The sequence below is a fragment of the Coptis chinensis genome, chromosome 7 (assembly GCF_015680905.1).
Source record: "Coptis chinensis isolate HL-2020 chromosome 7, ASM1568090v1, whole genome shotgun sequence".
Classification (NCBI taxonomy): domain Eukaryota; kingdom Viridiplantae; phylum Streptophyta; class Magnoliopsida; order Ranunculales; family Ranunculaceae; genus Coptis; species Coptis chinensis.
The window spans coordinates 56,300,817-56,313,329 of NC_141462.1; the positions used below are offsets into that span (position 1 = coordinate 56,300,817).

Sequence of the window (12,513 nt, forward strand, 5' to 3'; positions counted from 1 at the left end):
AATTACCCGGTATGCCAGCCCATAAATAGTTTTAAAAGTTACGGTGGTGCTTTTCGTCCCACTTTTGAAAAGCACTTAGGGGAATCGGACTCCTCAAAGAGCACCTTCCCAACCGAAAGCTTATTACAAACTTTTTGACCTATAGGCCTACCTTTCCCATCAAAGTGAACTCTTATGATGATACCATCCCAATCACCAGACAGACAATGCATTACAGTTGCGCCTCTCCTTTCTACCCTAGTACTTATAGGTGTTTCGTCTTCAGAATGGACAACCTCATCCTCAGAATGAACAACCTCGTCTTCAGAATGGACAACCTCATCCTCAAAATGAACAACCTCATCTTAAGAATGGACAACCTCTTCCGGATCCATGGCTAGGCTAAGCTGAAAAATATAAGCACAGGGCATTAATTAGTATTATATGAGATGAACAAGAATATGCGTAGAAGGAAAAACAAATATATATATATATATATATATATATATATATATATATAAACACCTAGTAATAGCAAATGCACACCAAGCAAAAAACAAGGTCCAACAGAAACGTTTGTGACTATTGAGGCTAAGCATGGCAACTGTGGTCCTATCCAATCTATTAGAGTTGAGAGGCAACTTGTTGCTTGATCACCAATATTCTATCGTTCGGAAGAAATAGAGAATGGAACTGCTTCTGTTGGGTATATATGATTGAAAGAGTTTAATGCTTCGGCTAGAAAGGATTTGGTCATTGTAATGAAGCGACTTCAAGACTCTGGTGCCTCCTACTTCGTCCTGGATCTAAGAGATAATCTTGGTGGACTAGTGCAGGCTGGAATTGAAGTTGCTAAGCTTTTTCTCGATAAGGGGGATACGGTGATATACACAGTTGGAAAGGATCCCAAGTACCAGAATACTATAGTTGCTGAGACTGTGCCTCTGGTTATAGCTCCCCTAATTGTATTGGTCAATAACAAGACTGCTAGTTCAAGTGAAATAGTAGCTACTGCACTTCATGATAACTGCAAAGCTGTTCTTGTTGGGGAGAAGACTTTAGGTAAGGGTCTAATTCAATCTGTATTCAAACTTAATGATGGATCGGGTGTGGTAGTCACTGTTAGGAAATATGTAACACCAAATCATATGGACATCAATGGAAATGGAATAGAACTAGATTATCAGTGTATCCTTGACCGGGACGAAGTTGCAAAACATTTATTGCAGTGCCATACCCGAAGGAATGGATCATCACAGGTTTCTACAACGAGTTTCTCAGTGAGATAATGGTTTGAGGATTATGAGAACTTTTGACTGTGTCTGCCCTCCGCAGTGGCTATCTCCCCATTATTTTCCCTCGAAAGGGACCAAGTATAGTGATGGGATTGAACTTGGTCAGTTACTGATTCTTCCTGCTCATGTTGCAATAAGTGCCCATCATCCATTTTAGGGCAAAGAAGCAACAAAAATACCAATTTTAAGAAAGAAAGAAACATTTATCAGACTAACAACTGATGCAGCAAAACTGCAAAAGGGAACTGTGTAGACAAGATATGAAGATAGGCTCTGTTGACTAATTGGCCTGGTTATGAAAATGTATAACAAGCTTCTTTTACCTGTTGGCTGTCTGTCATTAGGCTTGGAATTCTAACAATATAGAAGATGTTATAAGTGATTGACAGATTCTGCTAATTATCTCTCTAGAATGAATTGTAATACAACAAATATTTGTATTTCAAGTATAATGAAAGCTAAAAAATTTGTTTGAATAATACCTGGCATAGATGAAGTCTACTCATGAAATAAGTAAAGCTCCAAATGGGAAAACAGAAAAAGTGACTAATAGAAATAACTAAATACAAGATTCACTGAAGGCTTAAAAAAATCTTGATCAATTGACAACTTATAGAGAATCTTACAATAAAAAAATTGCAGAAACAAAATAGAAGAAAAAAAAAACAAAATGACTAGGTTTTAGATGATTCATTCTCAACCCATATTCCCTCACAGTCTTCACGTGTGTAAACTAACCGAGATTCATCAATCAAATCAAAAGAATCAGCACTTGGAAATACTTTGGAATAAACCTTGTCTCCTATGTCCCCATCAAACAAGTCATTACCAATATCGCCAACATTATAACATCTTTTAGGAGCTGCCAGAGCAACTGACCACTTAGGATCAAGTTGGTCAGGAACAAAAAAGACTTGCTTGGCTTGAGAAGCTAAGATAAACGAATCAGATTTATGCCCAACTCTACCAAGATCAACTAATGTGAAACCCAAATCATATTTCTTGATACCATTCCTACTATCAACCCAATCACACCTGAACATTGGAACGTGAAAATTAAAATAATCAAGTAGCCATATTTCAACAATAACTCCATAAAAGGACATATCAGAAAAGGCTGGTTTCTTATCCTTCGCACTTGCAACTTGCAACTTGCATTACTGCGGCGACCAAGCTCACACCACTGTTTTGAGTGACACGTGAAGCATCCTGATTTTTTGTAGAAAACCGATAGCCATTGATGATATAGCTCTCATAATTTAATACATGCATCTGAGGCCTTTGAGATATCCACATTAAGGTATCTGAGACTTTGTTATTGGTGATGCGTTGCTCTTGTGAAACCTGTGTTCTTTTAAGGGTTAGTAATGATTAAATGGAGTTTACAAAAGAAATGGTACTTTAGAATTGCTTAATTGTACCCTTTCTTTAAGCCAATCACTAAAGGTACGATTGTGTTCTTCTTGTAACCATGTTGGTTTCTTTGACTGACGGGGGTGGATTTTCTTCAAGTAGTCCATGTGCTCCCTATTTCGTTACCGAAAGCAATCTCACATTTAGCTATAGGAATTCTAAACCAATGGAAGAATGGAAGTAAACTATCAACATATTTTACCCTATGTAAAGCTCAACAACTCCTGTGTTGTGCAACACATAAAGATGCACTTGCTCCAAGGCAGTACTATCAACTTCAGCAGCAGAACCCCCTCCAGGGGTAACTCCCTCCACCAGCATATCATCAGGAGTGATTTTACAATTGGGAGGAACTCCAATTGCATCCAAGTCAGATAAGAATTCATTGCAAAACTCAATTGCTTCCTCTGCAATATAATTTTCAGCAATGCAACCTTCTGAACGATTGCGATTTCGTACATAACCCTTCAACACCACCATGTACCTAAGACATTTCAATGGGAAAATGGTACAATGATGCTTACTATGTCATACGAACCAAGGATAAAGGAAAGCTCAGTAAGTTGGTTTACCTCTCAAATGGGTACATCCATCGGAAGAAAACTGGACCACAAAGCTTCACCTCTCTAACAAGATGAATCGTGAGATGAACCATGATATCAAAGAATGACGGGGGAAAGTATTTTTCCAGCATACATACGGTGACAACAACATCCCTTTGAATTTGACTCAACTGCTGCACATCTATTACTTTTGCACAAAGTGCACTGAAGAAGAAGCACAACCTGACAATTGCATATCTCACATGCTTTGGCAAGACAGATCGTATTGCCACAGGAAGCAACTGCTGCATCAAAACGTGGCAATCGTGCGACTTCAGCCCTTGTAATTTTAGATCATCCATTGAAATACGGGGCTTGAAATTAGAAGAGTATCCTTTGGGGACTTTCAGCTCATGCAATGTTTGGCAAACTCTTCTTTTTTCATCCCTAGATAATGTAAAACAAGCTGGGGGTAGGAAAGTTTTACTTTTACCTGTCTTTGGTGCCAACTCCGCCCTTCCCATCTCCTCAAGATCAAGACGACCGTTAACAGTATCCTTTGTTTTGAAAAGAATGTTAAGCAATGTACCAATAATGCTGTCACAAACATTCTTCTCAATATGCATGACATCCAAGTTGTGTCTAACAGGCAAATACTCCCAATAGTCCAGTTTAAAAAATATTGATGACTTTTTCCAACATTTCAAAATATCATCGACTCCAATATCAACCCTTGCTGATGTGGTTAGCGTCTTTGCCTTTTTCTCTGCACCCTGTCGCTTCCTTTTACCCATTGACTTCTTCAATTTTCGTTTCCTAACTTCTTTCCGCCCTTTTGGTTTTGCTAAATTATTCACAGTTACATTCTTAACTTTTTTCCCCCAAGAAATATTAAGCAGTTTAACCTTTTCTTTTACTTTCTCACCGGTTAATGGTTCTGGTTGTGATCGAAACTCTTGTTTACCGTTAAACATCTTCTTCTGCTTTCTGTAAGTGTGGTTCTTTGGGAGGAATCTTCTGGTGGACATGTATAAAATCTTCTTAGAATGCTTCAGTCTGAGTGAAAGTGTATTCTCACTGCATATTAGACAAGCATAATATCTTTTAACGCAACAGCCAGATAGGTTACCAAGCGCGGGAAAATCATTTATTGTCCACATTAGCACATCTCTCAATGTAAAGGATTCATGTCGGTAAGCATCATAAGCATCGACCCCAGTATTCCATAAAATTTTTAAGTCGTCAATCAAAGGCCTCAAGTACACATCAATATCGTTCCCTGGTTGTCGTGGACCTGATATCAACAATGTAAGCATCATAAACTTTCTCTTCACGCACAACCATGGTGGAAGATTGTAAGTGATCAACATAACTGGCCAACAACTATACCTACTACTAATAGAACAGTGTGGATTAACACCATCTGCGGAGAGTGCGAGATGCAGATTTTGTGAATCTGCTGCAAACTCTGGCCACATGCAATCTACAGTCTTCCATGCTGGGGAATCTGCTAGGTGACACAATTTGTCATCAACTTCTCTTGCATCAACATGCCATGTCAAATCGTTAGTTGTTTGCACAGACTGAAACATCTTTTTGAACCTTGGGATGGGTGGAAAATACCACAAAACTTTTGCAAGCACACCTTTACTTGTCTCGGTCATATTTTTATTCTCCTTATATCTTGATGCTCCACAAGTAGGACACACAATAAGATCCTTATACTCGTCACCTCTGTACAGGATGCAGTCGTTAGGACATGCATGTATCTTTTCATACTTCATTCCATAAACGGACAATGTCTTCTTGACCTTATTCAGTGAGGACGGTAGTAAATGATCTTCCGGAAGCACCTCTCCAAACAATTTCAGTAACTCTGAAAAAGTCTTGTCTGACCACCCACCTTTGGCTTTTAGATTGAATAGTTTAACTGTAGTGGTAGGATTCGCGACTACGAAGATTGCTGGTCGATGGACCGACGCAAGCTGCTATAACGGAACGCAGGAGTAGAAGATAGCTGGGAATTTTGGGTTAGGGAGGTGGCGTGTCTGGCCGCCTCGAGGTAGGATAAGAAAGGGAAGGCGGGAAGCACCGGATGTAGGCCGCGGCTCTGCAAAAGTGATTGGGACGTACTGGAGCATGTGGGAACAGAGCGGTCAAAGTCCAGGAGGAGGCAACTTAACCGAACAGGAACGGGTGGCACAACAAAGATGGCCGAGAACCCTAGGAGACAGATGTGCTAAGATGAACCGAAGGATGGCGTGAGATCAACGGATGGAAAGGGAAAGAGGGACAGTATAAAGAGGAACAGTGAGGAAAAGAAAAAGAGGAGGAAAAAAGAAAAGGAAAGGGAGAGGGGGGAGAGTGTGAGGACATGGAATGTTAGAAGGTGTACTGAGAGCACTCACATTTGGTGCCGTCTGTGGGGAACGAGAGAGAGTTGAACAGTAGGGGGTATGGCAACGAAAGCAAAGAGAGGTGTGGGACGACCGAGGAAAGTGTCGACCAGAGAGGAGGTGGCTGAATCGGTAGGAGATGATGGGGGAGAGCACGGGGTGGAAGAGACAGCGGCATCGTCTTCGGAAGAAACGAGACAACTGAGAGAGGAAGTAGCGAGGTTGAAGGAGGAGAACGAGGAGTTACGAAGAGAGAGGGAGACCGTCGAGGAATCAGAAAAGGTGATGTCAGAAACGGTGAGAGAGGAAGAAGGGAGACCGAATGTGGTGGAGAATGGGGTGCCGGGGCTCACTAAGGAACAGGTGAAGGAGATGATTGCTAACGATCCGAAGCAAGCTGGGAGCAAAGCAAAGGTACGGCCGGACGGCGAACCAGGTAGTGGCGGGATTGAATCGCAACCCATTGGCGGACGCAGTTTGGAAAGCGGAGGTCCCAAAGCGGTACGACGGGACGGGAGACCCATCGGACCACATCCACCACTTTCGGCAAAAATGCCGCCGGCGGCGAGAACCCAATAATTTACGGATTGCGGTGCATGATGTTCCCAAAGAAGCTTGAAGGGAGGGCCTCGTGATGGTATTATAGATTGCCCGAGAAGAGCATACACAACTTTCGGAGATGGAGCAAGCCTTCGTGGACCACTTCATACACCAAAAAGGAGGGTGGTGGACATAGCGCCCCGTTTAATGTCGCGACAGAGGACCCCTGGAGTCGAGAGGGAATTCTTATGCAGATTTAAGGCTTGAAACTTTAAAGGTGGAGAACTTGGACGAGAGGACTGCAGTGATTGCCTTTGAGAGGGGGCTGCGGCGGAAGCGAGTGCACACGAATCTGTGGCTAAGAACGAGATCACGCCATTACAAGACTTATACGAGGGTAGAGAAGTATATCTGATTATGAAGACACATTGCGAAAGAGACGAGGAAGACGGGGAAAGCCGTACCGGCTTTGGATCGAAGCAAGGACCGCGGAAGGTATGAGTCATCAGGTAGGGAGAGCGGTGGACGCTGGGGCATTGCACGGCCTGAAAAGAGTGGAGTCGAAGGCCGGAGAGAATATAGAGAACGGAAGCTGTATCGGGAAGTGGATCCGATACCCGTGGACAGGCCGTTGGAGGAACTGTTACCGCTGATCCAAGATATAAAAGGCTACGAAGGACCGCGGAGCAAGCCCAACGAAATACCGGGCAAACCGTATTGTGCTTATCATCAGATACAGAATCATGAAACAAATGAATGTTACGCCCTCAAGTGGATGGTACAGAAGATGATTGGGAGAGGGATGCTTAAGGAGTTTATTAAGGGGAAAGAGAAAGCGGAGCGGCGGACGAGCCCAGGGCGTATTCTGGGTACAATAAATGTCATATTTAGCGGGAAATCTGGAGCCACAATGCCCACCGGGATCGGATCTGGCCGGACAGCTAGCATCCAAAGAAGTTAATGAGGAGGCAAGGTATTAGCGGCCCGTCCCCATGGCCCGCTTGAACAACAAAAGGAAGCATCGTGTTTTACGACACCGACTTGAAAGGGGTGGATGTCCCACATGAGGATCTTGCTACCGGTGATCCGCGGTGGCCATGGGAAATTACATGGTGAAAAGGGTCTTGATTGATCGCGGTCGCGGTGGATTTGTTGTTAAGTGGGAACGATGGAAGAGATGAAGATAGGCAGGAAACAACCGAGGCCATCCCGGACTAATTTGTAACGGGTTCAATGGGACCATGACCCGAACCATCGGGGAACTCCTATTGCCGAATAACGGACCCCGTGGCGGTGTTCTCGCGTTCAAGGTTGTGGGCCGCTAACTCACAAGATAACGCCATCCTCGGTAGGCGGTGGATCCATCAAATGAAAGCGGTACCATCCACCTATTACCAGGTGATCAGATTTCCCACCCCGACGGGGATGCATGAAGTCCGCAGAGACCAAGTGACAAAGACGGAATAGCCATCGAGGAACGAAGAAAAGGATGATTCGGGGGGACGAGGGGGAGACCTCGCAACCAAAGAAAAGACAGGCATAGCAATTACAGTGCGCCTCCGCAGAAGAGGAGGCCGAGGCGCCCGTGGAAACAAAAACGGATGATGAGATCGAATCGGAAATATAGGAACGGGGAAGAGGAAAAGGTCACATCGGTAGGGTCAATTTGTCGAAAGAGTGGAAAGATAAGCTGGTGCGGTTCCTCTCGAGAATAAGGGCGTCTTTGCTTGGACAATCGAAGAAATCACGGGGTTGGACCCGAAGTTTGTTTGTCACCGATTACACATGAGGGAGGGCGCCAGGCCGGTGAAACAAAAGATCTTGCTTGATGTTAGGCGAGATATGCGGAGGAGATTCGCGATGAGGTCGCGCGAGGTTAAAAAAGAGCAGGCATAATTCGGGAAGTCGAGTTCTCAGACTGGCTATCCAACATAGTCGCGGTACCAAAGAGGAATGGGAAGGTCCGCATGTGTGTAGACTTTACGGACGTCAATTTTGAGTGCCCCAAGGACAGTTATCCGATGCCGCGAGTGGATGAGCTAGTAGATCGGACGGCAGGGTTCAAAATTTTCTCCTTTATGGACGCCTCGATGGGGTACAACCAAGTCGCAATGTATGGACCAGATCAAGAGAAGACATCGTTTGTGGTGGAGGGGGGAACATATTGCTACACGAGGATGCCATTTGGTTTGAAGAATGCCGGGGCTACGTTCCAGCGACTGGGGGAGAAGATGTTTGCAAGCAAAATGCGGAAGGGTATTGAGGTATACATCGATGACATGGTAGAGAAAAGCATGTCGGAAGAGGAGCATATAGAGGGATTGAAAGAGACGTTTGGCATATTGCGGTCACAGAGGGCGGGGGGAGATCCCTTCGCGGACATGAGGTCCAAATCAACTTAGGGGCAAGACAATGCCCCACCCGCCCCGGCACGGGTCACCGGGGAGATCCGCCGCGGACATGAGGTCCAAATCAAACTGGGAGGCGAGGCAATGCCCCAGCCGACCTGACGGTCACAGAGAGCGGGGAGGTCCCTTCGCGGACATGAGATCCGAATCAACTCAGGGGCAAGGCAATGCCCCAACCGGCTTGCCGGTCACGGAGAGCGGGGGGAGAGATCCCTTCGTGGACGTGATGTCCGAATCAAACTTAGAGGCGAGGAAATGCCCCGCCGACTGGCGGTCACGAGAGCCGGGGAGATCCCCGCCGGACATGAGGTCCAAATCAAACTCTCGGGCGAGGCTATGCCCCGGCCGCCCGACAGGTCGTGGAGAGAGCGGGGGGGAGTTAGAATCGAATATGCACAAGGTCAGAGACAGCAAACATTGGAGTTAAACATGACATGTGAAAACAGGACTCCTCCAATAGGAGGCCCACAAGGTCAACAAAATTACAATTCTTAGCGAAACTCCTTGCATAAGGAGGGATTACAAGTTTAAGCAAAGCTCCTTAAATTAGGAGGAATTTAACAAAGGTTCAAAAGCGTCAAAGGCTGCAAAGCAAAACATACAAAACCAGATACCAACACAAACAAAGCAAGTTCAATTTCACGGAGAAGCTAAACAGGCATCCGAGGTGGTATCGCCTAAGTCACCAACAGGGGTCTCTTCAGCAGAGACATCGCCAAGATCTCCAACGAAAAGGCGGCGAAACTCGGCGGGGCTTCATCCACAGCTTCCCGGGCTTCTTATGGATCTTCAACAACATCCCCAACGCCAGCCGACCCTTCCGGTCTGGTTTCAACCGCGGTAACCATCTCCCCCACGGTGCCCATCTCCTCATCAACGGGGATCGGCGGCACCTCAGGCAGGAGGCGGCCTTCCTTGAGAAGCCTTGAATGCTCCTCTTGGATCTTTCGGGCCACTCTCTTATCCGCCAAGGACCGATAATGGGCCTGGAGGGTAGCCATATCTGCCTTGTGCTGATCTAGAAGGACCGCAGTATCTCGTTGATGCTGCTGCAGGAGAGAGGTGCGTTGCTGGCTCAGGCGCTCATTGACCGAGTCCATATAATCCTGGTGGTTGTTCTCTCTCAATTCTCAATTCATCCCGAGCCCGAAGTTTTTGCCAAGTCGGCGGCGTCTAACTCTTGACGAGCCGTGCACAAGTAGCTCTCGAGACCGTCGGGATCTGCCGACCTCTCTCCAAGGAATCTACCTTAGACCGCAGACGCTTGAATCGGATCATATCATATCACGACATGTCCAAAGCTTACCTAAAACGGATGAGACAAGGGCGTTAAAAAAAAAAAGAGAGGAAGAGAGGATGGCGGAGAGAGGGGGAAGTACCTTCTCCCGGTTTGTATCTGAGAGAAGTCGCGGTGATGTTCAAAGGTACCGATCAGCGTAAGCGGTCCTTTTTGCGGTGGGGAGCCATAGAAGATGGAAGAGGCCACCGCGGGGTTCTCAAGAGCCGAATCTTCAACATTAACTCGGCGGTGGCGTACCTTGAAAACCGGGACAAAGTCGGCGGGAGTGGCAACCTCTTTGCCTGGACGCTGGGTGATAGAAGGGGGAGCATCTTCTTCTGTCACACGGGCGGCGGGGATGGGGTCTTCCGGCTCTATCGCCTCCCTCGACGCTGGCGGCGGCCCCGTCAATAGGAGTGGCCGCGGGGATAGGGGGAGAGACCTCAATTACTTCGTCCTCATCACTATCAAACAGCTTCATCTGGGAGAGATCCATGTTCGCGGAAGGGGACTGTGGAGGGGTGAATTGATCTTCCCAAGTGGAGATGGCGCGGTAGGAAGGAAGCGATTCGAAAAGCGAAGTCCGAGGGGAGCAAGAGATGACGGGCGGGCGACGATGGAACGAGAGCTTGAATAGGTCGGGCGGGCGGTCTTTGGTGAGAGCGGAACGGTTTTTGTGGGAAGGTGAGGCTTTGGGTCTACGTTCCTTCGGAGGAGGCGGACGGTAAAAAGGGGCAGAAAAGCCCAGGAATTCGCGGAGTTGAGGAACTTCCAACAAAGGGGTACCAGTAGAGGGGTTAACGTTCAGGCGTTCAGCTTGGGCTGTACCAAGATCGCGGAGTCGGTCGAAAATGGGGCAGAGGTAGCCAGAGTATACCCGGGATTTGGAATCAGACCGCCAACCTGAAAAGAAACATAAACAAGAAACCAAGGTTAGCTAGCGGATCAAAGGCCGAGAGAAGAAAGGACGAGGATGAAACTCACCACTAGATTGGAAAACGAGGTGATTGAGTGTTACTCCCGGGGAGGAGGGCTGCGGTGCAAGAAGTCACGGACACATACAATGGGTAGTGGTGCCACTGTTTATCCGAGGTGGTGACACGGAGCAAGAAAGTTTTCTTTTGGGGGCGGACCGCGTATGACTGGGTATCCTATACCCACATCCTTGGTACTTTTCTTTAGAAAATACTGGGAGATAAGGTCGCGGCAAGTTATCTGAGGGTCGCCGGTCCTGTTGTAGTAGTTCGCGGCATACAGGATTCTCCAGAAGTTGCCGATGCCTTGGCATGGAGGGATGTTGAAATGATTGCACACTTCCACATCCAGAACGGTGAGAGGGAGTCGCAGCCCGGCGACGATCTGACCTACTGTGACAACTAAGCACCCGGGCCGCGGAGGCACTAAGTGGGGATAGTGGGTGACGGATGGCACGTGTTCTATCAAAATGCCGGCGGGAATGCCATAGGCAGCCCTAATCGCCTTTAGGTTAGGCCTGCGATATCTGGAAGGCGGCAGTAAAGGGGCAAGGAAACGGCCGGAAGTAGAGGGGGCCGTCATGGCAGCCACTGGAGGTGGAGAAGCCACCTCAGTAGATCTAGAGGGTGAGGAGTCGGCGGAGGAAGAGGAGGAGGGGGACTCGGAGGCCGACGCCGCCATCGAGAGGAAGATGAACAGGTTAGAAGAGAAAAACGATGCTAACAGTTGTAAGGTAAGTATGACAAGTAGGGATAGAAGCAAACAAAGAGGATAAAACGATAAGAGTAATAAGAGCAATAAAAGACCAACCTGAAACTGAGTCCAGCGACGCCAAAATCCGACCGGAACCAAGCCAAGGAGAGTGAAGTCAGGGGAGAAAGCGCAGGGAAGTTGGAAAAAGGAGGAGAAAGCAAGACAGAGAAGGCTAAAGGAAGAAAATGGGGGAAAGAATGAAAGCGGGAGTTTAAATAGAGCGAGGGTAAAATGGTAACTGCCGAGGTGCGGAAACCGAAGGGACTATAGGGGAACCGCTGGGAGCTTGACACGCGGGTGCGTAAACACGAGGGGCACGGCCGGGCGCGACGAATGAGTGACCCGTGGCCGCTGTGGCAAACCCCAAGGGAAGACCAAACAAATCCAAATAAAGAAAAGTGGTACAAGGTTCTCGGCCCCGGGCCTATCATAGAGGCCGCGAAACCGAGAAGGGGCATCTGTAGTGGTAGGATTCGCGACTACGAAGATTGCTGGTCGATGGACCGACGCAAGCTGCTATAACGGAATGCAGGAGTAGAAGATAGCTGGGAATTTTGGGTTAGGGAGGTGGCGTGTCTGCTGGCTCGAGGTAGGATAAGAAAGGGAAGGCGGGAAGCACCGGATGTAGGCCGCGGCTCTGCAAAAGTGATTGGGACGTACTGGAGCATGTGGGAACAGAGCGGTCAAAGTCCAGGAGGAGGCAACTTAACCGAACAGGAACGGGTGGCACAACAGCATGGCCGCAGAACCCTAGGAGACAGATGTGCTAAGATGAACCGAAGGATGGCGTGAGATCAACGGATGGAAAGGGAAAAAGGGATAGTATAAAGAGGAACAGTGAGGAAAAGAAAAAGAGGAGGAAAAAAGAAAAGGAAAGGGAGAGGGGGGAGAGTGTGAGGACATGGAATGTTAGAAGGTGTACTGAGAGCACTC

The 12,513-nt window shown here is 47.2% G+C and overlaps 1 protein-coding gene and 1 pseudogene across 1 annotated transcript; one reads left to right on the forward strand and one right to left on the reverse strand.

Moving 5' to 3' along the window:
• Window positions 1-440: 440 nt before the first annotated feature.
• On the forward strand, window positions 441-1,332 carry LOC147488065 (carboxyl-terminal-processing peptidase 1, chloroplastic pseudogene; annotated as a pseudogene).
• A 616-nt stretch (window positions 1,333-1,948) lies between these two features.
• LOC147488066 (uncharacterized) lies at window positions 1,949-5,013 on the reverse strand. The gene is made up of 3 exons (XM_086574249.1): window positions 3,260-5,013; window positions 2,890-3,171; window positions 1,949-2,309 (listed from the first exon to the last, which is right to left on the reverse strand). Exons 1-3 carry the CDS (start codon window positions 5,011-5,013, stop codon window positions 1,949-1,951), a joined length of 2,397 nt encoding a protein of 798 aa, XP_086430375.1.
• Window positions 5,014-12,513: the final 7,500 nt, after the last annotated feature.